We start from the raw sequence: 25,994 nt of genomic DNA, 5'->3' as shown, positions 1-25,994 counted from the left end.
TGCGCCCCCTGCGGGTGTGCCATGGGCAGTCCCGGCAAACAGCTCTGAGACTGAGAAGATGTGGACAGTGGTAGAATGTCCTGGAATGGTGTCCCCTCTTCCGGATATGTACTTTGAGTTGATGCAGTCTGGACCTGCTCATGACACCCACACCAAGAGTCTGGGATAGAGTTTCCATCAAGTTCCATTCATTCATTCATTCATTCCTATCCAGCCTCCCTACAGAGCCTCCCCCAAACCCTGGGAGGTACACAGGTGGGTCCATGTCCCCACTGTCTACATTAGGACACTGGGAAGGTGCTGGGATTGGCTCAGTAACACACAGCAGTGGGGCCTGTGTCTCCGGACTTGGTTGTTCTCCAGGTGAAACCTGATCTTGGTGAGGTTGGGCAGAGCCTGGCAGCGGGCAGCCGGGTGGCGACAGTGCCCTCCGCACCCACCAGGGGGCAGCAGATGACTATCGGTGCTGATGGCTGGTGGGTGGCCGCCTGCGTCCCAGCCCGGGCTCATCCTCTAGGTTGGTTCCCTGTCCAGGCAGGAAGGCCGAGAGCAGTGAGGATGGGAACAGGGTGCCCCATTCTGCCCCAAGCACTGTGCAAAGCTCCTGGATAATTACTTCTGTTCAGTCCTCATCAGTGATTCTGACGGAGTGGGCGCTCCCCATTCTACAGACAGGGAGAGGGGGTCCTTCCAGGGGAAGGTGCCTGTGCAGGCTCTCAGAGGGGGCGGCTGGAGGCCCCGGGGTTCAGGCTCCGTCCCCTGCCTTCGTGATGTCTCAAGGCGGTGCTGGGGGGATTCGCCTGCTGCTGCGGGGTTATCTCCCTTTGTCTCGGGCAAGGCAGGCTCGATCCCACCCAACAGCGGCAGGCTCCTTCCTGTCCCCGTTCACGCGGCTGCCGCACCCGTTTCCTCGCAGGAAGGACGCCTGGACCGGAACTTGGAGCTCACCAGTCACTTGGCCTGATGTTACTCCTGCCAGGGTCTGGGGTGTGCCCGGGAGGCCAGCCCCCCCTCCACTCCTCTCCACGGGCCGGAACCTGACCTGGGTGCCCCTGCTTCCTCCTCAGCTTGGGAAGGGGCGAGCCGGACTCTCTGCAGAGGCCACTTCCCAGAACAGGGGGCTCAGGGGACCCCCGCTGGGCTGGCAATGCGGTGGGGTGCCACCCTGCTCTGGCTCCTGCCCCAGGAATGCCAAAGGCAGAGGGAAACCGGGCCACGGGGGCAGCTGCCGGGGGCTGCGCCAGGGTTCAACCCAAGTGTGCCAGGGTGCCCAGAGATCGGTCACGCCCCCTCACCCCACGACTGAACCAGTCTTAGAGTGGGGATCAGACTTGCCCAGGGTCACCCAGCTGAGAACCCAGGGCTCCTGACAGCCGAGCCAGGATCCACATCATTTCATTGCCAGATGGGCTCTTATGTCCGAGAAGCCCTCCCACTGTCCCAGAAGGCCTGCTGCAGGGAACACTGCCCACCGCTCCCCAAAGAGCGTGGCCCAAGAAGGAGTTCAAGGCAGGGTCAGTGGACCCCGCAGCCAGCATGGAGGCGGCTGCCAGCCAGGGCCGGGTCTGGCCCCATCTCTTTCCCTCTCTCCCACTTACCTATGACACATCTTCCATCCCGGACGCCAGGATTTGCCCTCCGGGCAGCTGCGAGTGGCAGGCCTCCGGGTTACAAAACAGGGGAATCCCGGCCCTTGTGCGAGGTCGGGGGCTTCTTGCGGGTTCCCGGCTAGGGCACAGGCCAGGAAGGGGCCCCGGGCGAGTCTCCGGCCCGTGTGCCTCCCGCCTCGAGCTCTCCCGCGGGGGCCGCTTGGTGGACCGAGAGGGCGCGGGACGACTCCGCCCAGTCGGTGCCCCCTCCAGGGTCGGTCCTTCCCCGAGGACCACGCGGAGCCCCCCCGAGCGCGACAGGGGCCATCTCCTGAGCTCCTCCTGAAACGCAGGGGGGACGCAGAGACAACGACCGGCCGTCACCCCCCCCGGCGAGGTCGCGCGCCCCGGGCGCAGAGCGTCCCCGAAGTCTTGGGGCCCCTGGCGGAGCGTCGGCGCCCCCGGGGCCCGGCCGCGCGGCGGCCCCCGCCCTCCGCAACTTTGGCCAGGGCCCGCGGGGCAGGAAGCTGGGGGGGCGGGGGCGGCGCCAGGCGCGCGGGCCCGCCCCGCCCCCACCCCGCCCGCGGCCGCGCCCCCGCGCCCCCCGCGCCCCGGAGCAGCCGAGCCGCGGAGTCGGAGCGCCGGGCGCCGGGCGCCGAGCCCGAAGGCGGGGCGAACAAAGCGGCGGCGGCGGCGGCGGCGGCGGCGAGGGCGGCCCAGGCTCCGGACGCGCCGAGCGAGCGACCCGCCGGGCCTTTGTTTCGGGCGGGGCAGAGGCTTCGGCGGCCGCGGGGCGCCCCGAGCGCAGAATGCGGCGCCCGGCGGGGCGGATCGCGGGGCGCTGCGGCGGCGGGCTGCGCGGAGCCCGGCCCGGGGCCCGGGGGCACGCGTGCGTGTGAAGTGGGGGGGGGGCCCGGCGCGCTGCCCGGCGCCCGCCCCGCGACCGCACGTGGGCGGGAGCGGCGGCCCGCGAGGAGCCGCGGGAGGCGGAGGAGGCGGAGGAGGAGGAGGAAGAGGAGGAGACGCGCGGCGGCGCAGCGGGGACCCGGGGCCGCCCGCGCGAAGCCCCGCCCCGGCCGCCGAGCCCCGCCGGGCGGGCGGGATGCCCCGCGGCCGCCGCACTTTGGCCGGAGCGCTGCCCTGAGCCGGGCGCGCGCCGCGGGCGCCATGGAGCAGTGGCGGCAGTGCGGCCGCTGGCTCATCGACTGCAAGGTCCTGCCGCCCAACCACCGGGTCGTGTGGCCCTCGGCCGTGGTCTTCGACCTGGCCCAGGCGCTGCGCGACGGCGTCCTCCTGTGCCAGCTGCTGCACAACCTCTCCCCCGGCTCCATCGATCTCAAGGACGTCAACTTCCGGCCGCAGATGTCCCAGGTGAGGGTCCGGGCGCGCCGGGAGGGGCCCCGGGCCGCGGGCGTTCGCGCCGCCGGGGGGTCCCGGGAGCCTGGTCGGAGCGGCGGGCTCGGGGACGTCGGCAGGCGGCGGCGCGGGGAGACGAGAGGGCGCGCGCGCCCCGGGCCGCGGAGCCGGCTCCTCCGAGGGGCGACCCCGGGAGGCACGAAGTTGGCCGAAGTCCCCCAAACCTGGGGCGCGCCTCCGCCGCCTCCGGGCACTGCCAGGGCGCGCCCGCTGCTGGGTCGGCGCCTCCGGAGGTGAGCGGATCTCGAGCCCCGGCGGGGCGCTCGCTCCTGCCGCCCCCTCTCGCGGGCCTGGGCGCCGGGACCCCGCGGGTGCCCCCCACCCCCCACCCCAGGGATCCCGCCGCGCCGGTGGCCTCATCCGGCGTAGTGTCCCCTGGCCTCGCGCCTGGTGGCTGGACGCCTTGGAAGACAGACGCGCAGGCAGCGGGGCGCGGGGCGCGGCGGGAGGGGCCCGGCAGAGCGGGGAGCCGGGAGCGCCCGCCGACAAGGGCGCGGGTGGGCTGGGGGCGCCGCCCCCTCGCCGGCCTCAGCCTCCTCCCGAGCTCTGGGCGGGGGGTCAAGCAGCGCCGGGCCCCCGGGGTGGCGCAACTTGGTGGGAACAGGAGCCCTCATGCTTCCCCTGTACCCTCAAGTGTGGCCTTTGTCGCCACCGAGGCGCATGTGGCTGCCGGGCCGGCAGGAAAATGTCTGCTTGGCCGGCAGGCGCTGCCTTTCTCGGCCCTTGAAAGGGAACTTGGCCAAGACTTAAGCAGAGCGCAGGCTGCCGTCCTGCCCTCCTGGGTCCCGCGACCCCCACCCCAGCACCTTTGAAGGGCCCCTGGGTGTCCAACGGGGCGGGCGGGCCATCCCAGGTCTGGCCAGCACTGCCCAGGAGCAGGCTCCCTGCCAGCCCCACGGCCCCGTCTTCTGGGACCGTCCACAAGTCTGAGTGGACAACGGCCATTCACAAGTGTGACATCCGAAATAGGCTGGGGGGGATGGATGGAGTGAGTCACTGCTTTTCCAGGCTGGACTGCATGGCCTCTGCCCTTTGGCTGTGACTGCGTTTCCAAGGAGATGGGGGCACCCCCCCTTTCCAGAGAGGATGGGGGGGCCCGCTGACAAAGAAGAGTCCTGAGGGGGGCAGGGGGCAACCCTCCCACTCCACGGAGACGGATGGGTCGGTGGCGGGGGGTGGGGTGGGGGAGCCCTGGCCTGCCGTCTGGTCCCCAGGCTCCCCTGAGGCCAGCACTGTCCTGGGCCCTTCCAGTGCTAAGTAGCCCAAGGCCCTGGGGCCGGGTGCCCTGGTTGCAGGGTGCTCTCAGGTCCAGTCCTTTCCTCTGCCCTCACCCACCCAGCTCCCGGGGGGCTGGGAAGTACTTAGCCCGTTTTACGGCTGGAGGACCCAAGGGAAGAGGAGCTGCTGAGGGCAGAGCTGGGCCTCGAGCGGGAGTGTCTGCCTTTGGCTGTGAACCGCAGGGGCTGCCGGGGCTTGCCGGCTCCTGGCTGACTGGCAGAGGGACTGGGGCCCAGAGCACGGCCTGCGGGGTTGGGGAGTGGGTCGGCTGGTCCTAGGGCTGCCCCTCCTGGCTGTGTTTGGGCAGGATGGGGAGGAGGGGGTGCTGGCCTTGGCAGGTGGCTTGGCTCAGCCGCTGCCCTGGAAGTGCAGAGACATCCTGGGGTCCCTGGAGCCATCCTGGGCCAGCAGCACTGACACGGTCTCCTTGAGCCCCCCGCCCCGGCCCAGGTGAAGGGGTGCCAAGGGGGGCTGGGTGGTAGGGAGACCCCGATGGGCCAGTGTCTGTCTCCATGGCCACATGCTCTTATTGAAATCCGGCACTGTCGCCTCCTTGTAGTGATCCCTGTGGGAGCCTCAGTTTCCCCATCTGTGCAATGGGGACAGTACTGGTGGCCGCCTCACAGCCATGTTGTGAGGATCCAATGAGGGAAGGGCAGAGGAGGTCCTTAGAGCCGCTCTCCGTGAACGTTAGCGATCTCATCTGTACACGGGCAGGCGCGGCCCCTTGTGGCTGACGGCTGGTCTCTCCTGCCTGTCCTCTCCTGCCTGTCGTCTCATAGAGGGTGGGGCTGGCCACGCCCGTTTTTGTATGTCGGTTTTTTGCTGGCATGGGGAGGGATGGCTGGGGTAGCTGGATGGCCTCATCTGTGTATTCACGATGAAAGGAACAGTTCTCTCGAGCACGTGCGGCTGTGCAGGATTTGGGAGAGGAGTGTGGAGGGCTGCCTGTGTGGCTGTTCTTTGCTGTCTGGGGAACTTGCGTGCCCGATGGAGGAGGGAAGAGGACGTGGTCCTCTTGGTCCGTGGTGGTTGCATCACAAGAAAAATCACAGCTGCCCTTTCTTGCCCATCCTGCCCTGGGCTAGGCACGATCCTGGGAGGCTCATGCCACCCTGCTTCGTGTATATGAGACAGCTATAGCTCAGAGAGGTTGAGTGACTTGCCTCGGGTCACACAGGTAGTACGTGGTAAAACTAAAACACAGACTGGGGTATCCCTTCCAGGACTATGTAAACAAATTCCGATTTCAGAAGCCCTCCCCCCGCTGTCTCCCTCACTTTCTGCTTGATGCCTCTGGCCTGCATCTCAGGTTGTTCATGGTGTGTGTCTGTTTCCACGGGATGGCTGGGTCGGGGAGCACGTGCCTATTTCCTGTGGGATCTGATACTCTGCTGGCAAGTGGGCAGGGCCCTTCCATCTTCCTGCTGTCGCTGTGTGCCCGTCCAGCTCGAAGGCCTGCCTGACGTCCCCTCGTTCCAGGATGCCGCACTGTCTTCTCCTGTGACAGGTGGCATCCTGTTCTCAGAGGGACGCTTCAAGTGTCCCTCCTGTTTGCGTGGATCTCAGCTGGGTTTTTGGCCCTAAAGGCGCATAATAGCCATGTGCACTTATTGAGCATCTGCTGTGTACAGAGCCAGGTACTAGGAGGGGTTCACAGGCAGACCCAAGTTGCCCCTTTGTCCTGCCCTTCTGGAGCTGGCGGGTGTGCTTTACTTTTTTTATCCAAAATGCCTGGCAGCCGCCTTGGGTTTAATTAAACTAATTAGGTCTGGCCACAGTCTGCTGACCCTGGTAAGAGACTGTGTGTGTCTAGGGCAGCTTTGGTTATGAGGCCCTGAGGTTGCTGCTGCCAGCAGACAGCCCTTGCGTTTGGTCTGCAGCCTGAACCTTCAGGGCACCACCCGCCCGGCCTCTTGCCCGCCCCAGCCTGGCAGGCCTCCTCCCTGTAGAACAGGCTGGGAGGCTGGTCTGCAGGGACACGGCAGAGAGGGCTCCGCCCCCCCAAACCTCCAGTATCAAGTCCGTCCCGTGCCTGCATCGGGCCGATACTCCAGCCTGCACCCCGCCCTCCCCTAAGCCCCTCCATCAGCGTCCATCATGCACTGGGCCCTTGCTAGAAGACTACCCCTCTCTTTAGCCTGGTTCTTTCTGTAGGAGCTGGTCTAGTGGCCGCCTCCTCTGATTTCACTCCCCTCCCATCCTGCAGCATCACGAGCCTGGCCCTTGGCCCCTCCCCCCCATGTACCAGGCGTGTCCCTCTAAGCCTGCACTTTGCACACTTTGTGTTAGTAAACAAGCATCACTCAGGTGCCACACTCACTGCTCACTCTCCCAAACCCAGGAGCTGGATAGATTTCCAGTGTGGTTGCCCTCCCGCCCTGGATCGGTGTGAGCCTCTCAAGGGGTTCTGGGTCCTGCCGAGCCGGGCCTCCTTTTGCTCCTGTGTCACTCTGGTCCCTCCTTTGAGGAATAATTGCCGAGCCCCTGTACTGCCAGGAAGGGACCCAGTCCCTGCTCCGAGATGCTGTCAGGTGAGCAGGACCCACAGCAGGTTGCTGAGGTGCCTGTGGATGAAGAAGTGGCCTTTAAGTGTCCAGAGAGTTCCCGGGGGCAGCTGGGGGACACGGTTCCCGAGGCCGAGGGGTGCGACCCCCAGGCTGCCCGAGAGCAGGGGGACGAGGGCCGATTCCAGCGGAAACAAGGAAGCCTTTTCTTTTCACGTCAGATTTCATTTTGATTTAGGACATATGGGGACACGTTTGACAGTAAGCTGGTGTCCTGCACCGCCGCCTGTTTCCTACGGAAGAGGGTCCCCTGTGCAGCCACCTGGACCCGGGGAGCCCTGGCGATGGTGCCGCCTCGTAACCCACTCGAGTCTCAACACGCGGCTCCACGAACGCCCGTTTCTGCAAAGGGTCGACCTGGGGGCTGGGATGGCCCCTCAGCCTCACCTTGATTTTCCTGACCTTGGTGCTTTTGAAGGTGACAACCCCCTTTTGTTGCAGAATGCCCCTCCTCTTGGGTTCATCTCCCGTTTCCTTGCGTCAGATTCAGGCTTTGCCCCTGGGGCAGGTGGAGTGGTCACGCTGCTGCCTTCTCCTCCGGGCATCCTGTCTAGCAGTGGCACGTGGTTTCCGAGTGTCCCCTTGCTGGGGGTGTTGGCTTTAATCACTTGACACCGGTGGTGTTTGCCGGGCGGCTGCCCTGTTCCCCCTTGTGGGTCATGAATGTTCTCGAGAAGGTGCTCCCTTCCTCTTTCTTCCCTTGCTCTTTTCCTTTCCTTCCTCTCTTTCTACCACCGTGGACTGTGGTTTTCTCTTCTATTCCATAGATTATCGTCTGTTACCATCACTCTTTATTTTGACGCTCAGATGGTCTCAGGTTTGACCAGCGGCAACCGCTTCACGCTGCTTCCGTGTGTCTTTTTGACCCGCTCCCCTCATTTTCTGAGCTCTGCCTCCTTCCTGGCACAAGCTATCTGAGCTCATCTTGATTTCATTTTGTCCCAGCTCAGGAATCAGCCACTTGTGTAAGGAGCTCTGGGTCCACAGGGCAGCAGTGTGTGTAGAAGCTGAGGTCTGGGTGCAGGTGCACCTGTGCTAGGGTGTCTCAGCGCTCAGACCTGGGCAGTGTGCGTGCGTGTGCGTGTGTGTGTCTGCACGCACACGGGGCTGTCCGCCTTCAGGTTTGTGTTTGTCTTCTGCGTGTGTCAGTGCTGCCAAGTAGAAGTACGTGAGCCGCATCCGTCTCTTAAGATTCCTGGTGGTCATATTAAAAAAGTCAAAAGAACTGTGTAATAATGTTAATTCTAATACCACATTTTACATACTCGATGCCCAAGGGGGCGGAGATCCGATCTGTGGGGGTGAAGAAGTCTCATTCTTTTCCTACATCAAGTACAGATGTACAGAGAAGAAAACAGTCCAGCGCAGGCATACAGTGCATCCGTGGTATTAAAATTTCATGAGGGGAAGGCGATTAGGACAGATGCCTGGGGAGGCTCCTTGGCGGGGGGTGATGACAAGAAGGTTGAGAAACGCTGACTTCCTGAACAGTAGCATCTGCAGGTGGCGTGGTTGGCGGCCCCCAGTGTGTGCAGTGGGGTGGGGGAGGGGAGAGCAGAGGCCGGTGGGCCAGCAGTCTCGTCTTTAGCGCTCACCTGCTGACGGGAGGGTCCCTTGCAGGGCTGGGTGGGGCAGGGTCTGAGACGTGGGGCTGGAGTCGGGAGAGGCCAGCGGGCATCACCTGCCCAGGCCATGGGTGGGCACAGGCCGGAGTTGGTGGAACGTGGTTGGTTTGTGCCGTGTGCGCTGATGCCTGGCTTTGGCGTGGGCCGCTGGGATGAAATGGCGAAGAGTGCTGTGTTTTGGGTGGGGAGGCCGTCGTGAGAGGCGACCCTCGTCTGTCTGTGGTCTGGGCCCTGGAAACGGGGCGTCTCAGTGCCGGGCATGGGGGCCCAGCTGTGCCTGGCCTGACCGGGGTGAGGAGCCACAGGACGTCCCCGCCCTGGTGCCTCATCTGGGCCTGTCCTGCCACGAGGTCCACGGGACCGAGGATGTCCCCTCCCTGGCAGCGCGGTGCCCTCCGGCCTCTGCCTCCTGTCCCTGTGCCCAGGCCACGTCTGTGGCTGTGTCTTCCCAGGACAAGGCTGCGGGAAGATGCCCTATGGCCCCATGGTTGAGACCCCCCGAGTGGACCTCCCTCCTGACCGCCCTTTGAACCCAACCCTTCTCCTCTGGCGCCCAGCCGGCCGCCACCACCCCCTCCCAGAGCCGGGGTTGGCAGACGTTTTCTGTCGAGGGCCAGGCAGCAGGTATTTCAGGCCCCGTGGGCCAGATGGTCCTGTCGCCAGTACCCACCTCGGCCCTCGTGGTGCAGAGGCAGCCATAGATCACCGTGAACGAGCGAGGGGCTGTGCACCAATAAGGTGTATTTGTGGAGGATGACATGTGAGTTTCACATACTTTTCACGTGTCACGAAATAGTATTCTTTTTCCCCCCAGCCATTAAGACATGTAAAAACCTCTCTTAGCCTGGAGGCTGGGTAGAACCAGGCAGAGGGCCGGCTCGCTCCCCCCGCCCCGTCTGCTCAGAGCCCTTCCCGGGGCCTGCGGAGGTGTCTCCGTCCCCTGGGCCCCTGGGCTCCCCCTCCCCGCTCCCCCATCACCGTGTGGAGTTATGTCTCCATTTGTATCCAGAGCCCCTGGCAGGGGCTCCTCGAACAGGAAGTGCTCCGGGAACAGAGCTTCCTCACCGCTTACCTGGTGCCTCGTGGGGGTGACCTCATCTCGTCCCCGGAGCGCGTGTGGCTGGGGCTGTGCTCTCAGCCCAGTGAGCTGCCGGAAACGGCCGTGGAGGGCGCCGCGCGCGGCCACTTGGCTGCGGTGAGCATCCTGGTGCTGACGAGTCACTGGCCTGGCTGAGCCTCCGTCTCCCCGCCTGGGAAGGCGGTGACCGTGGCCACCTCTCAGACTCTCGGGAGCATCTGGGGAGAAGATGTGGACCTGCCTGCCACCAGGCCTGGTAAGTCCCAGAACACTGCGCCTCTACCCGCTGCTCGGCTGGCCGGCTTGTCCCCGCTGGCTGGACGCTGGCCCTGGCTGGCCGCCTGCCTCCTGGGGCAGCTGCCTTCCCCTGTCCACCTGTCCTCACCGCACCTCTGGGGGCCCAGCTGCTGCAGAGCCTCGTGATGGTGGTAGCCTGGGATGCCAGGGCCCCGGCCTTTGCCCTCCCTGCTTCCCTAGCCCCTAAGCTCCTCCCACTCTGCCCCCAGGCGGTGTGGTGGTGGGAGGGGGAGGGGAAGGACGGAGGCTCCTTGGCCAGGAGTGGAGGGCCAGGGTTGGTGGACGGCAGCCCTGCCCCTTCCTCGGAGGGTGACTGGGGACGCCTGCTGGAAGGGGTCTCACACTCTCTCTCTGCCGCTTCCTTCCGAGGAGCTCCTGCCTGGGCTGGATGGGGCAGGACTTACTGTCCCGTTCTTTGGGGCTGTGCGGGTCCTCAGCAGGTGCAGGTGTTTGGATCCCTGGGGGCAGGGAGACCTCGGAGGGCTTCATGGAGGAGGTAGCACTTGAGCTGGTGTTGAAAACTGGACGCCTTTAGGGAACGAAAGGTTGGAGATGGGTGGTTGCTGCAGGGATGGGCTCTGTGGGGGCAGAGGCTAGGGTGGGAGGTTTCTGTCCTGGGAAACTGTTCCCTGGCAGCCCAGCCCCGGGTTGGGTGGCTGTGCCCCCGTTAACGGAGGGGTGACAGGCCGGCCTGGGGACGCACACCTGCATGGGGGCTGAGGCCTCTTGCCAGACCGCCCCGTTCTCTTGGCCCCGGAGTGGCCTTCCCTTTGCTTCTCCCTCCACCCGCAGAGCAGCCTCGGCGTGGTCCTCCGTGGGCGAGGCGGCTGGAGGCCACGCAGCGCCTGACCCAGAGATGCCCCGGCTCGGCCTTCTGGCTGCGTGGCTTCCAGGCCTGTCCCCTCACCTGCTCCCAGGCGGCTGGGGGAGGGTCCCTCGTCCCATTCGCCCAACATGTGCCTGCGGGCCTTGGGTAGAAGAGACAGAGACCCCTGTCCTGTGTCTGACGTTCTGGAGGGGAGACAGAATAGGGATTCGTGAAGAATTAAGCTGGGGAGAGAGATGCAGAGAAAGACAGTGGGTGGGAGGCTGGGGCGGGGCGCCGCAGGCCCAGGCAGGCTCCCCGAGGAGGCGCCTGGGAGGGGTGGTCCTCTGCAGCCTGCTTCCCGCTTCCTGCAGCGCCCCCCCACCCCCCTTGCTGCAGTCTCAGCTCCGAGCTGGAACGGGGCGTGTGGCCTGTAAGTGACGTGCAGGCCCATCGTGGTGGGGGGGTGCTGCCCAAGGCCACGGTCTCTGGGGGATCCTCCTTCTGTCCGAGGCCCAGCCGGGCCAGCCCCACACTGTCCGGCTGTGAGCGGCTGTGGCTTCCGCGTGGCACGCGTGTCTCCTCCCGCCCCGTCTGCATCCTCCGTCCGGTTCCCGGTGGCTGCGCGGCGTCCACGGCTCCACCCACCTGGGGACCTGGGGCCGCCCACTCTGGCAGAGTCGTCCGGGGGCAGCGACCCTCCCCCCCACCCATTGCCCAGCCTGCGCCCGGCCTCGTGTGCCGCCGGGCAGTGGGGCGGCCGCGACGCATCCTTGGGGTGGACCCTCTCAGACCTGGGTTCAAGTCCTGGTTGCCGCTTCTTGGCTCTGCGACGTGCCCCCTGCCCCTCCGTTTCCTCTGCTGCAGAAGGGGGTTTGTGACAGCACCTCCTGGGGGCTGGCTGAGGACACAGGGGACAGAGGGGACCCCACGCGCTCTGCCCGGTACCTGGAGATGCTCGGTGGGTGGTGCCGCTCCCCCATCCCCCCACGCCCTCCCTCCGGGCTGGCAGGCCCTTTGAACCGTGGGGCTCTGCGTCTCCCTGTAGACGCCCCTCCCCTCGCACCGGCCCCTGAGCTTGACCCGGGAGAGAGGTGAGCGCGAGAGTTTGGGGCCGGGGCGTGGACGCCGCAGGCCCTGCAGACCTGCTTCAGCCCAGGTCGGGAGCTGGCACCGCGCCTGGGTGGGATGCACCCCTTGCCCCGCTCAGCCAGAGAAGCTTCGCGCTCGGCCAGGCCAAGCTCCCCGACCCCCTGCCTGGGCTGCGTTCCTGGTTCTCTGAAGCTCCGCGCTTTGCGGGGCTCTCCAGGCAGCATCCGGTGGCTGCTGCGACTGTTTTGGTTTCTGAATCCAAAAGATAAACAAAAATAACAACCGTGCGGCCACAGAGGGGGGCAGGGCTGTGCAGGGGGTGCCTGCCGGCCGGGATGGCGGCGGGGGTGGCCCCCAAGCAAGGCTCCCCGCCTGGTGGAAGCCTAAGTGTTGCTAGAAACGCCTGATATTTCTGTCTGGTGGGGTTTGTTTGTCGTCTCTGTAGGGTTTATATAAGGATTAAAATAAATTATTTTTAACACACCTCCTCCTCGTCGCCCTGAGCCAGCTTAAACTTTAGGCCATAAATGCTTGTATTGGTTTGTTTTGTTTCGTGTTTTTGGTTTCAAAGGTGTGCACGTGGTGTCTGGTGAGAGCTGGTCCAGGCGGGCAGGGAGCACGGCTGCCGGCCTCCTGGCCTCCCATCCCTCCCCAGGCTCGGTCGCCTCCAGGCCTTTCCAGGGATGGGGCCCCCCAGTCCCTGCCCCCCCCAAGGCTCCCCGAGGCCTGGCTGTCGTCTGTGTGGGCTGGGGGAGCACTGGGCCGTCTTCTGCTGTCAGACGACGTCTTGAGATGCTGCGGCGCTGCACCCTGACACGTTCATCAGCTCTGGTCAGCGCCTCGCGGCTGCAGGGGGAGAGGTGTCTCCCGGGATGTGGAGGGCCGGGGGTCTCCAGGAGCGGGGTCACCTTGCAGGTGGGGGGGTTTGGGTTCCAGATGGTTCTCTGCTCCTCGTGCCTCCCGCCCCACCCAGCCCTGCCTCCGCCCCGCCCCCCTCCTAAACGCACCGTCCACACGGTTCCAGTTTTCACCCACATCCTCTCGGTGGTTAAGGTTGTCTCACAAAGATGGGGTGCCGTCAGGGGAGGGGTGTGCAGGCACCGGGCAGAGCGCTGGGGCGAGGGGCCGGGGCAGCCCTGCTGGCGGCCGAGGCCCGGCATCGCCGAGCCCCCTGCCAGCGCCGCGCAGTCATGAGGGGCCGGGCCTGGGCTTGTCCCGGCCTTCCTGACGCCGGGGTCCAAGGCCCGTGTTTCGGTTTCCTCCCTCGGGGTTGGCTCTGGTTGGCGGAGTGTTCCTGCCTGGTTTGGTCTGGTGGGGGAGGTGGGGCTCTGCACCTGGCCTCCATGTCCCTCCAGGAATGGGGAGGTGCCCCGTGTGACGGCGGTCACGGGTACAGCGTGGACCGCCCCACCTTTCAGCGGCACATGGGAGTGTCCGGCTCCCAGCCCCTGGCGCACGGCAGCTGGAGAGGTTTAGTCCGTTCACGCCCTGTCTCCAGGTCCCCCAGGGGTGGCAGAAGGTTCTGGTCCCTTAAGCTCATGACGGTCACATCCTGAGACCCTCCCTCCCCTGCCCCTAAGCTCCTCCCATCCTTGATTTACCCTGCCACCCCAGAGACTGGCCATCTGTGTCCTCCCCCCCCCCCCCCCGCCCCCGCCTCGCCGCAGCGCCCAGCTTATCTTGCTGCTGGGACCGGAGAGAGAAACATCTGACGGTCGCTTGGGTGAGAGACAAGGTACCTTTCAGAGCCAAGCTGTTTTCACCTACACATGATGGGTTATCACACACTTGGATTCTGAGCACCTGTCTGGATGCCGGAGGCCTCTCTCCACCTGAACTGGTTTTATTTTTCTTCACCCCAGGGGCTCAAAGAAAGCAGGAGGGAGACAGGGCAGTGGGGTGTGACCTGGGCCTGGAGATGGGATGTGCAGGCTTCCCTCGACCTGCGACCTGCCACATTGCCCTCCCCTCTGGGCCGCTGGGTTCCTTGCCGTAGAGGGACCAGACACCCCCATCTCTTGTGATATCCGGGTGCAGGTGGGGTGGTTAGGGCCCGGGGCTGGAGCCCTGGCTTTGCCACTGACCACTGTGGGTCCTTGAGCTTGACCTTCACGGAGCTTCAGTTTGCTCCTCTGTAGGATGGGGAGAAAAGCAGTATCTTCCTCGGTGGGTGATGGGTAAACAACGTGTGGTCAACCCAGACAGTGGGTGTTATCAGACATAAACAGGGAGTGAAGCGCGGACACGTCCTACAACCTGGATGAACCTGGAAAACGTCACGCTGGGTGAGAGAAGCCAGTCACGAAAGGGCAAGTGTTGTGTGATTCGGTTTATGTGAGGTGACCAGGACAGGCAGATCCACAGGGATGGAAGGCAGCTCGGTGGTTGTCGGGGGGGGGAAAAGGGGAGCGACTGCTAACAGATGTGGGGTCTGTTGGGGTGATGGAAAGCTCTGGAACTAGATGGTTGGGTGGTTTCACAACATGGGGAATGTACTGAATTTTACGTTATGTGTACCTTTTTTTTTTTTTGAGTATGCACTGTGCGGCTTGTGGGATTTTAGTTCCCCGACCAGGGATTGAACGTGGGCCTTGCAGCGAAGGTGCTGAGTCCTAACCACTGGGCAACCAGGGAGTTCCCTGTGCTACTTGTACTTTACTGCAGTAGAAAGGTAGCACCGCCCTGTGGCGTTGGGAGGAGAATTGCGTGAGGAGTTGGAGCAGGTGCGTGGCCTGGGACCACAGTGGCCCGGACACCTGCCCCGTGCTCTCCCTCCTCTAAGGAACGTTGTGTCACATTTGATGACCATGTGGGTGTAAAGGCAGATATGCCAATAGTGTGTTTAAATACCTAAATATTTAAATATTGTGTTCCACCTAAGACGCTTTCGTGGGCCCTTAGATGTGCCGGCCCGCAGCGCCTGGCAGGTGAGTCAGGCCCGCGTGGCCTTCCCGCCACCCCAGGCAGGACAGGGAGGTGACAGCCTGGACTTTGGTGTCTGCCCTTGATCCGCTGTGTGATGTTGGCTGAGTCACTGTCCTGACCTGTGGACTGGGGGTGCCGGTGCCGGCAGGACCCCACCCCACTGCTTTGAGAGGTTCACGAGATCGTGTGAGTGGCGGGCCCTGCCCAACACCCAGCCTTTTTTAAACCCCCTGTGAGGGTCCCAGGCTGGGCCTTGTGGCGCAGACCCCAAGACGGGAGGTGAGCCTGTGAGGCCAGGGAGGGAGGGATGGAGGCCGGGGCCCGTCTCCTCCAGCAGCTTCCTGCCGTGGGTGACCACTTGGGGGTGAGACTGTCCTCGAGGGTGTGGCCTGATGGAGGGGAACCTGGGGTTTCTGTCACAGCTCCTGGGTCCTCGGGCGCGGAGGGCAGTGCTGGGGCAGACCCCGGAGTGGCGAGCCTGGGGGCGTCGGTGGGGTGCCTGCAGCTGCTGAAGGAAACTGGCTCTTCGGCCTGGGTGGGAGATGATGACATGAGACCTTTCCTCTCTCTGCTTCAGGAGCAGCCCAGGGAGCTGCCACTGGAGTCGTTGCTGGCAGAGGGCCTGGAGATGGACCGGGCCCCCTGTATGGGCAGTAACAAGGGCTGGTTTCTGATACCGGTTATGAATGACCTAGAAGGCTTTGGAAGAGGAGGCGTGGGGAAGGCGTGGGCCTCCGTCACTGCTCGGGGCTCCAGGCTGAGTGGGTGGGAGAGCCAGGGCTGGTGGCGGCGGTCCCCAGTCTAGGCAAAGTCAGGGAACTTCTCTAGAGGAAGTAACCTTTTAGCTTAGCCTTGATGGAGGAACAGCAGTCTGTCAGGTGGGGGTGGGGTGGGGAGGCCCGTTCTAGGTCAGGTCGACAACTTCCCAGCCCCCGTCCCTGGCTTCTCCATCTCAGGCCAGGCCAGGCCAGCCCTGGGTGGGCCACTGGCTCTGAGCTGGTTTCCTACTTCTCACTTTCCTCCTTGATTCCCTCTCTGCTTGGCTGGGCTGCCGTTAGGGCCGTCCTGCCGTTAGGGCCGTCCTGCCCTCAGCCTTCACACTGACGTGGGTATAGGTGAGTCTCACCAGCCAAAGGCTGGGACGGTCCTTGGGGTCCCAGGGGATGAGGGGCCCACCCTTGAGGGGGTGTCTGGGGCCCTTGACTGATGGTTGGATTGTGTTTATTTTTTTAAATTAGTTAATTAATTAATTGGCTGCATTGGGTCTTCGTTGATGCACGCAGACTTTCTCTAGTTGTGGACAGCAGGGGCTACTCTTCGTTGTGGTACGCGGGCTCCTCATTGCCGTGGCTTCTCTTGTGGAGCACGGGCTCTAGGCACGTGGGCTTCAGTAGTTGTGGCTCATGGGTAAACAGTTGTGGCTCGCAGGCTCTAGAGCTCAGGCTCAGTAGTTGTGGCGCACGGGCTTCGTTGCTCCATGGCACGTGGGATCTTTCCGGCCCAGGGATTGAACCCCTGTCTCCTGCATTGGCAGACGGATTCTTAACCACTGCGCCACCAGGGAGGCCCCTGGATGGTGTTTCTTTGGGCACGTCTTCCTCCTCGGGTGAGCTGGGCCTGGTCGGCGTCTCGGGGTCTCTTTCCTGACTGTAAGATGGAGCTGGGCGTCTTCTGCACTGCTGCCCATGGCTGATGGCCTCGGGGGCAGGTGCACCTGGAGGGTTGGCCGTAGGCAGGGCTGCTGGGGCGACAGTCCCCACCGGGGGTGTGGGGGGAGGCAGGAGTTGTTCGCAGGCACCTGAGGCCCCTTATTACCTGATGTGTGACTTTGGTAAGTTTCTTGTCCTCTCTGATTTTGAGAGTTTTGTGGGATAACACCGCTCCCTCCTGCTCAGATGCCTGGGGCCTAATAGCTCCGGAGCAGGCAGAGCCTGACGCCTGACAGGTCCAGGTCGTGGCCTCTGTAGCTCTGTATGCATATGCAGAAGGGACTTATCCTGATCCCCTGTGCCCCACGTGCCTTCCGCGTGCCTTCCGTGTGCCTTCCTGGAGGTGATGAGGGAAGATGTGCCCAGGGAGCATGGGAGATCTCAGGCCGCTTGCTTCGTGCCTGGGTCTCAGTTGGTCCACCTGTAAAATGGCACCATCACTTCTATGCCAGTGGCTCCAAGGATGGAAGGGAGGAAGGCTCTGGGACCTCTGAGGTCCCTGCAGGGCCACTCGCCATCTGGGCCTCCAGAGGGGTGTGCAGGACCTGTGTGCGTGGAATTGCTCGTGGGGGGGGGGGGGAGGAGCCACTGAGTCTCTGTGTTCTGGTTGACAAGCCCCTCTCGTCAGCACGCCACGTCTTAAGAAGGGGCATCCCGGGAGCTGGGGTCATCTCCGGGAATCGGCGTGCACACGCGGCGTCTGCTTCTTGGAGCAGCATGGGTTTCTGCGGGGTCGGGGGCACCTCGGTTTCCCTGAGTTGGTTCTGGAGTGTCCCCCCACCCCCACCATCCCTGGCGCTGCAGGGGGGCTGGGGCACTTGGGGACGACCGTTGGAGGGTCAGGTGCAGGCGGTGTGCTTTCTGGTCACCCCCGTGGCTGGAGCCCAGGGATGCACGTCGTGTCTGGAGTGAGTAACCCAGCCGGGGAATCCAGGCTGTAAACCTCACCTTCCGCAGCCCACGCGTGCGCGTGTGCGTGTGTGTGTCTGTGTGCGTGTGTCCGTGTGTGTGTGTCTGTGTGTCCGTGTGTGCGTGTCAGTGTGCGTGTCAGTGTGTGTGTGTGTCTGTGTGTGTGTCTGTGTGTGCGTGTGTCTGTGTGCGTGTGTGTCCGTGTGCATGCGCACGTGCGTGTCTGTGTGTGTCCGTGTGCGTGTGTCTGTGTGCATGTGTGTGCGTGCGCGCGTATGCATGGTCTGGCTTCTCTCTGCAGCTGGCTGTGCAGCTGAGCCAGGTGTGCGGTGAACAGAGCCGCGCAGACTCGGGGTGAGGAGGCCGGGCTCGGTCCCTGTCTGCGCTGTCCCTGTCTCTGCCTGTCTGCATCCCTGATGTGTCTGGGGGATGCCGTCCACCTCCTCCGGGTGGTTTTGGGGCCCGAATCCACTCTCCTTGAAGCGGCCGAGGGCTCTGGGGTTTCGTCCACCCTAGCTTCTTGGGGGGAGCCCTGGCCGCCTCCTGGCCGCGGGGCGGGAAGCAGGTGGTGCAGGTGGACGCTGAACACAGGGTTCTGTTGATGCCGGGGCCCTGTGGCCGTGGCTTGGCCACACCCTGGACCGGCTCTAGGGCCCCCACCCTGTCCCCTCCCTCCTGTCTGGGCCTCCTGCTGGTGGTGGGAAATGGTCAGCCCGGGCAGCAGGCCAGAGTGTCCCTGCCCAGTGGAGCGGCTCTGGCCCTCGGCCTTTCTCCAGCTTTGCCATCTGGGGGCTCGGGGAGGTGCAGGCCGGCACCTGGGCCGCCTCCCGGTGGCGGTGGACCCGGCCAGGACAGTGTCTCGTGTGGGAGCGCTCAGCCCCTTCCGACCTTCCTTGGGCACGCCAGAGTCGCCTGTCTTGCTGTGCCTGCTCTGGGCTGCGCCTGGGGCCCCCTGGCGACACTGAGACAGTCATGCTCAGTCACGAGCCTGGGGGCAGAGGGCAGCCCGTGGAGGAGTCATTGTCGCCCATTTGACAGCTTTGGAAACCGAGGCCCAGGAAGCACAGGGCTCGTCTGCGTTCACCTGCAGGAGATGGCGACGACATTCCCGTGGCGTCCGCGCTCCGTGGCCTCAGCAGCCTCTCCTGCAGGGTGCCAGCGGGCTGCTGAGATGCGGGATTTACATCTGCTGAACCCTCCCATCACTAGTTCATGTGCTCGCCCCCCCCCCCTTTTCTTAACTCACATGTGTAATAAAAAAAAAAAATCTTTTTTCTCAAAAAAAGGGAAGACAGAATTTTCTCACACCACTCCCTCCTCATGCAAATAAACCTTGGGAGACATTGGCCTGTCATCTCTTTGGGTGTATTTGTAGTAATTTAGCGGCTTAAACGAAACATCTGTTAGTCAGCCAGGCTCAGGCGGAGCAGAGCTGTGGATTCACACGACAGCGCCTGGGAAGTTATTTACTGCAGGAGCCGCGACTCGCCGGCCAGGCCTGCCCACGTGCAGGCACATTTGGTACCCGAGGCCACTGTGTTGGGGCGCGGGGGGCTGGCACCTTTGTTCCTGGCCCCCTCGGGTCCCTGAGGACAGCAAGAACTTCCTTGGTCGTGGCCGGGCTGGGGACTGGCTCTGGGCCTCGGTGCCTGGGAGGTGCCGGGCCGCCCACTGATGGATGGGAGGGCTGGGCCGGGGCTGGGACTCGGGGACAGGCGGCCCCGTGTCTGCAGCCCGCGTGTGCCCGACGGATTTTAAACCCAGACTGTCCTGGCCGTGTTTCCTCCTTCAGGGGCAGAAGGATGGGCACCCTGTCGTGGTCAGGAGCCAGGCGCGGCTGCAGCTCAGACCTGCGCCACTGGTGACGCGGCTGCAGCTCAGACCTGCGCCACTGGTGACGTGGCTGCATGTGCCCTGGACGGGCTGCTTCTTCACCCCGCCCCCGCCCAGGCTCACTTGGTCATCTGTAAAACGGGCTGCTGTGTGACCGTGGGATGCTGGTGTCCCTGGCCCCCGGTGGGCCCCAGGTCGCGAGCTGGGTCCCATCCTCCACTTTCGAAACTGCCGTTTCTGTGAAGTGCACTTTCAGGGCCCGGCAGGCACTGGTTTCTATTTGAGTCACTGCCTGGTGTGATGGGATCGTGCTGGGGTGCAGGTGGGCTCCTAGTGGAGGACGCCTGGCCCCAGGCCTTTCTGTGCCTGTCAGTTGAGTGGTGGTCACCTCACTTGTAGTCAGATTCTTGTGGCGGGAGCGGCTATACCTCTTTTCTCAAGGGCCTTCCTTCCTGACCACCTGTTGGAGCTCCCTCTTCCTTTGAGGTCTGCCAGACTCTCACCTCCTCCAGGGAGACCTCCTGGATTTCTCCAGGTCTTCCTGCAACTTGCGCAGGTCATCTGGGCCTTCTAGCTCTTAGGGAACATTTATTGACTCTGTGAGCGATTGGCCCTTGGGGTGAGAGAAAGATGGGTGAGACTGCATCGCCATTAAGGGGTCCAAAATCTAGGGGGAGAGCGGGGGCAGGAACGACCGTGGGAACAGTGGTCATCTCTAGGGGAAGTGACAGGGACTTAGAGCCACTGCCTTGGAGGAGGCTGGGTGTGTTTGGTGGGTGGGTGGCTTCATCCTGGGTGCCAAGGAGTCCCGGAAGGGGTTGGAGAGAACACGATGTGCCTGGGTTTGGCTCCAGAAAGTTCTGCTGTGGCTGCAGTGCTGGGAGTGGATCGGAGGGCAGGCCTAGAGTCCGGGTGACTGGGGAGGTGGCGGATGTGGTCACCCCCGCAGGAAAACTGACCGGGCCTGCCCTGCGGGGTGCAGTGTGGGGGGGAGGGAGGGAAACGAGGGCTCCAGGGCCCGGGAGGAGGGTGGGCAGGGCTGGTCACCCATCAGATGTGGGATGATGAAGAGGGTGCCCTGATGTGGGGCTTGGGTGGGGGTCGGGGGAGGTGGTAGGGCTTGTCCGGATTCGGCCCTTGGGGCTGGGGCTCGGCTTTGGCCAGAGGCCCAGGGAAGTGTGGGCTCTCCCAGCGGCCGGTCCGGTATCTGCCCTGACCGGAGTTGGGGGATGTTTCAGTCCCGCCCCTGCCATGGTGCTGTCTGTTTGGCTTTGAGCTTCCTGCTTCTTTTCCGGTTTCTGTGTGACTGACCACATCAGTGTCCAGGCTGGACTTGGAGTGGGGGATCATCCTGCTGGCCCGGCCTCCGTGTGCCAAACCCTGCATCTTCCTGCAGGGCCAGCTCACGGTGAGAAGCACCTTTGGTTAGTGTGGGCCGGGTTCCAGACCCCTCCTTGCTTGTAGCTGCCTTCTCACCATCCACCCGTTTTGCCTTCTGAAGCACAGTTTACACAAAAGGTTACAAACAGGTGCTGACGTTCCCACCCAGACGCATGGGGCAGGCTGGATCCCGGCTCTCCGGGGACCAGGAGGTCCCCAGCGCCCAGTTCATCTCCAGGTAACACGATGGCCTTTGCAGAGACCCAGCGAAACTGCCTCGAAACCTGAAATAGTTGTGTGTCATTTTTAAGAGGTTTCTGCCCGTGGAAGGAGTGGTTTTTCTCAGAGGAGGCATTGCCTCAGGTGGATTTGTCTGGGGCCGCTGTGTTGCTGTTGATCCGCTAAAGCTTTAATCAGGACACGACCACGCAGTGGGCTCTGCGGAGGGTGACTGGGCAGCCTTGTTAAATTTTTACCCAGGGGCGTTTGCCGCACGTGAGCCAGCTGTCTGGGGTCTCATCCTCAAGGCCCGAGCCTGGGTGGGCGCTGACCCAGGAGTGAGCCCAGGGGTGTCAGAGGATGGCCTGCCTCTGTCTGTCTCTGTGCGGGAGTCAGAGAGCAAAGGAGAGGTCCTCTCCTGCCCGCCCCCTCCTCTGTGTCTGAGGGTCACCAGGTTCTGTAACATCTGGACAGATGCAGCTTTATCCAGGGCCTGGGGGTGACCCTGTGGGTAGGGACCCTGGAGCATCCCGGAGGCTTCTCCCCCTCTGCAGGCCTGGTGTGGGCGGTGCCAGGTATATTCATACACACGCATGTGTCAGGCTGACGGGTCTGCTTACGCCCAGAGGAAATCTCCTTATATTCACCTGTGCGCACCCCGAGTTCGTCACGGAACTGGGCTGCGCTGGGCCTGCCATCAAGAATCTGCGTTTCTCATTTCCACACCTGCCCCGAATGTCTTTTCACACACCTTCTTTCATCCGCTCCAAGGTGGTTGAAATGGTCTCACTTTTGTGACATCGACGTGGTCTGGGATCCTTATAAACGGGGTGTGTCGGAGTTTCGTGGGCACTGTGTTCCCAGTGAGATGTGAAACCTGCCAGGCTTTTATCTGACCGTGCCTTCCATGTGACGAGATGTGGCATTTGTACACCCCCGTTTTTCAGGGCTGCCTGGTGTATGGAAGTTCCAGAGGTGACACCAGCCCCCCATGATTGGGTGCCCACCACCTTCCTTTTTAGAAAGCCTGTCCTGTTTACCCCTGCATGGGGATGGCCACTCGGAGAGCTCCCTGCACAAAGGCTTGGTCCAGCTGGTGTCCTTGAGTCGGGGCATCTCCAAGGCGATGTCTGGAGTGTGGCCCCTCCCTTAAAGAGCCTGCCCTCACCAGGCAGGGGCTGTGCTGCCCTGGCCCACCCAGGGCGCCCCGGCCCTCCCTGCACACTGGTCCTTGGCTCCAGCCCGTGGCATCTCCTGGGTCGTCCTGGCCGAGCCGTGAGCCCGAGCTGGTGACCCTTCTGTGGGCTCGGGTCTCTCCCTGATGGGTCGTTGATTAATACTCAGCAAAGAAATGCTCTTTTCACTTAGCCTCCTGGTACGGGGACCGGACGGTGCTTGTCTCTGAGGGAAGGGACCCCCACTCACCCGTGTTCCCCTGGGGTTTGTGCAGAGGAGGGTCGGCCTGTGCGCTTTGGGAGGGGCCAGCCTTCCGGGTGCAGCCTGGCCCTGTCGTGTTCCCGTCGCCCTCGAAGCCCTCGAAGGGTCGTTGCTCCAAGAAATGCGTGCTCTCACCTTTAAATAATTGGTGGGATTCTCATGGGTGGGAGTGATCAGCCCCCAAATGAAAGTGGCCGTCATTGAAGCTGCACATGGTAACACTGGTTGTCGCCTAAAACGGGTGGAAGTGAGATCTGGAGAAAGGAGAGCTGGTGGGAGGGACCTCAGGACGTAGGAGCGCCTGCGGGAGGCCGGCCTGCAGGGTAACAGGGAAGCGGGGGCGATGGCTTCAGCGAAAGGAAACCGGAGGTGGGGAGAAAACCCCCAAATCAAACAGCGGTCTCTAGAACCCCGTCGAGGAATCCACGGACGCAGCAGAGCGCATCCCGTGTGGCGTCTCCAGCTTCCTCCACGTGGATAAAGTCGCTGAGACGCGGGTGTTCCTGGCGTGGGCGGAGCCTGGCCGGTTGGCGTGGCCTCCCCGCTGTGCTCGGGGGCGGGGCGGGGCGGGTGGCTGGGCCCCCTGACTCCGCCCCACCCCCCGCGGAGCAGCCACAGCCGCTGTTCCCCCCGGGGGAGGGCGTTCCTGCGTCTCCATCCCTCTCTCTGTGCCCAGCGTGTGTTCTGCGAGGGCCAGAGAGGGGAGTGGGTGGGCAGAGTTGGGGCTGGGGGGCCTCCCCTGTGGTCTGCTCCCCCCACCCTCGGGCCCTGGGCCGGCTTCTGCTGCTGCGTCTCTGCCCAACCTCTGGCTGCCGTGAGGGGCCCCCCGGCGGGGACGATGGTGACTGAGGGCCATTAGGAGGGGGTGCCCCAGGGCTGAGCTGTCAGGAGATGGGGAGGAGTTGGGGTGGGGGGCCCTCTGGGGGCTCCCCTCCCCCACTGCAGAGTGACAGGTGACCTCTGGGGGTCTCTGCTGCCCTTCCCCGCTCCTCCACACCCACGCATGCGTTGCGTGCTGCATCTGCAGGGCTCTCAGTGGTCCGTCCCTGAGCCGCCGGGGTGTGGCTTGTCCTCGTTTCTTAAAGAGCGAGCTGCTGCTGGCCAAGCCGTCCTCTGAGCTGGCCAGTGAGGGGGTTTGGACACGGGAGACAAAACTGACCGCAGCTCTGTGTCCGGTGGAAGCCAGAGGTCAGCCACCCGGGCCTCGCCATGCCCTCTCGGCCAGTTTTCTCCCAGGCAGCCCGGGCTCCGGGTCGGGGGGCGCGAGGTGGGGTACGGTTGCAGACCCTGGAGCAGGAAGAGGAGCCTTGCTGCTCCTACCTGAGTGTGGGGCCTGGGGGAGGGGCCGGGCACACACCCGCTCGGTGCCCCTGATCCTGGGTTTCCTGAGCCCGGGCCAGAGCGGAGAGGGTTTTCCGGACCTTTGGTAGGGTCTGCAGCTCCAGACACCAGTGCTCCCCGACCCCGGTTCTCCTCGGGGGAGCCTGGACCACCTCTGGCTGCCAAGCCAGACTCCCCATTAAAGGGCCGCACGTCGCCTCCGCTGTCCTTGGCTCCTGGGTCACAGCTGACCCTCTGCCTCACCGGTGGGCTCCACACTGTGGTGCTGGGCCCAGCCTGCCTGTGCTGAGGATGGGGAGGGGCGCTCAGGCAGGGTGCAGACGGGTTAGTGACGTCTGCCTGGGCGTCGGGGATGCGGGGGGACATACTCTGCTTCCCTGCCCTCCGTGGTGCAGGGGAGCGCCGTCAGCATGGAAGCCTGCCCTGGGGTACCCGGCCGTGTGACAGCCCCGTCCTCCGAGGGCCTGCCTCAGGCCTCCCCGTCCTCGGGCTCCTCCGAGGCCCGCCCCGGCACCCACCTCAGGCGACCTCCCCTGCGCCACGCGCCCTGCTCTGCTTCTGCCCAGTTGGTGCCGGCCCTGGGGGGCTTTCATGACCTGGCCTGGCGCAGCGGGGGCACGTGAAGAGCCTGTCTTCCCAAAGGAGCTGCCGCTAACCCTCTGATCTCCTTGGATCTGGGCCCCCTTCTCCCAGGATCCGGGCCCTGTTTCCTCTGAGTCCAGGACCCCTTCTCTCCGAGTCCGGCACCCCTTTGCCAAACAGGGTGTTGTAGAAGCGGCACAGGCCTGGCCTGGGGAACGTCCCACGTAAACTGTCTGGAGGGAGGAAAGAGCCTCGCCCTCGTTTCGGGCGCCTCCCTTTTCTGTGCTGCTGGCGTTAGCAGACTCCTGGTGAAGAGGAGACATGATGCCCTCAGCTCCCACTTCCCACTGGTAGACGGGTGCTCGGTTTCCTGGCCGAGGGAGTAATTGGCAGTGCTGCTCAAGGGCAGGGTTGGGGCGAAGCCTCGCGCAGCGATTCTCAGGCCGGAGGTCCCTGTGGCCAGAGCTCAGGGTGAGCCTATGGGTAAGCGGCCCCCGGGCCACCCTGGCCTTTGTCCAGTGATGGAGGGCTCTCTGGGGGCCGGGGGAGGCAAGGACGTAAGTCTTCTGTCTTGTGACTTAGAATTTAAACTGTGAGATGATGGAAGTCCCCACAGATCAGCTCAGCCCTAGTTTGGGAGAGGTGGCCCTGAGCCCTGTGCACCGAGATACAGGCAGTGTGATCCCGGAGTGGGTGGCGTCACCGAGCGCTGGATGGCGGGCCTCGGGGTTTTTTTGTTTTTTGTTTTAAATATTTATTTATTTATTGGCTGTGGTGGGTCTTCGTTGCTGCATATGGGCTTTCTCTAGTTGCGGTGCGCGGGCTCCTCATGGCTTCTCTTGTTGTGGAGCACGGGCTCTAGGCGTGTGGGCTTCCTTAGTTGCGCCTCGTGGGCTCATTAGTTGTGGCTCACAGGCTCTAGAGTGCAGGCTGAGTAGTTGTGGCGCACGGGCTTAGTTGCTCCGTGACGTGTGGGATCTTCCCCAATCAGTGATCGAACTTGTGTCCCCTGTATTGGCAGGTGGATTCTTAACCAGTGAGGCATCAGGGAAGTCCCAGGCCTCAGATTTAACTGTCTGGTTCTTCCCAGTGATGGTGGAGCAAGAGCAGCAGCCTGGTGGAAGGACCAGGACAAAGGAGGTGTGTCCAAGTGAGAGCCCGGAGGTGGGGACCAGGCCGCCCCGTGCTCCCTGTGCGTCCCTGTCCTGGGGAGGCCCTGACAAGGCGCCACAGCCTGGGGGGCTCACAGAGCCCAGTGCGTCCTCTCCCGGTTCTGGAGGGCAGAGGCCGGAAATGGAGGTATGGGAGGGGCCTTGCTCCCTCCGGAGGCTCCGGGGAAGGTCCCCCTGCCTCCTCCAGCTGTTGGTGACCCCAGCGGCCCCTGGCTCTTCTCTGCTGCTGGCTTCACGTGGCTTCTCCTCTGTGTGTGTCTCTCCTCTCACGTCTCTTAAAAAGACACTGCTCATTGGATGTGGGGCCCAGCCTCGTGAAGGACCATGTCGTCTTGAGGTCTTTACCTTATTCCAAATAAGGTCACGTTCTAACATTCTGGGGGTGAGGACGTGGACATCGCTTTGGTTTTTTGGGGGGGGAGGGAGCCCAGTTCAACCCACTGCACCTTGCTTCCTCTTTCTTATGTCCAGATGTTGTCTGGGTACTTGGACTCCTGGTGGAGAGGGGGTGCAGGGTGCAGGCCCTGGGCTCCTGGTGGGGAGGGGTGTGGGGTTCAGGCCTTGCTGAATGGCTGGGCGAGGGGACAGAGTGTGGTTGGGGCTGCGGGGGAGGTGCACACGGAGGTGTGGGTGCCTCCAGGAGGGGAGGGGCTGGCAGGCGTTGGGAGTAGGTGCATCTTGGCCAGGTGGAGATGGGAAGGCAGGAGGCCCAGGAGGTGGACGTTGGTGAGCGTGGGCTG

At 63.6% G+C, this 25,994-nt stretch overlaps 1 protein-coding gene across 3 annotated transcripts in view; it reads left to right on the top strand.

Annotated features, from left to right (window-relative positions):
* Nucleotides 1–2,643: 2,643 nt before the first annotated feature.
* Nucleotides 2,644–25,994, top strand: part of VAV2 (vav guanine nucleotide exchange factor 2) — a 179,471-nt gene continuing 156,120 nt past the window's right edge. For all 3 annotated transcript variants that reach the window (XM_057722242.1, XM_057722241.1, XM_057722244.1), the window contains exon 1: nucleotides 2,644–2,960. In XM_057722242.1, coding sequence (XP_057578225.1) covers nucleotides 2,757–2,960 — 204 coding nt within the window. In that variant the 5' untranslated portion in view covers nucleotides 2,644–2,756. The remainder of the gene's footprint in view (nucleotides 2,961–25,994) is intronic.

Source organism: Hippopotamus amphibius, chromosome 2 (assembly GCF_030028045.1).
Source record: "Hippopotamus amphibius kiboko isolate mHipAmp2 chromosome 2, mHipAmp2.hap2, whole genome shotgun sequence".
Classification (NCBI taxonomy): Eukaryota; Metazoa; Chordata; class Mammalia; order Artiodactyla; family Hippopotamidae; genus Hippopotamus; species Hippopotamus amphibius.
Note: the sequence above shows the minus strand (reverse complement) of the source record. Positions and strands in the feature narration are given on the sequence as shown.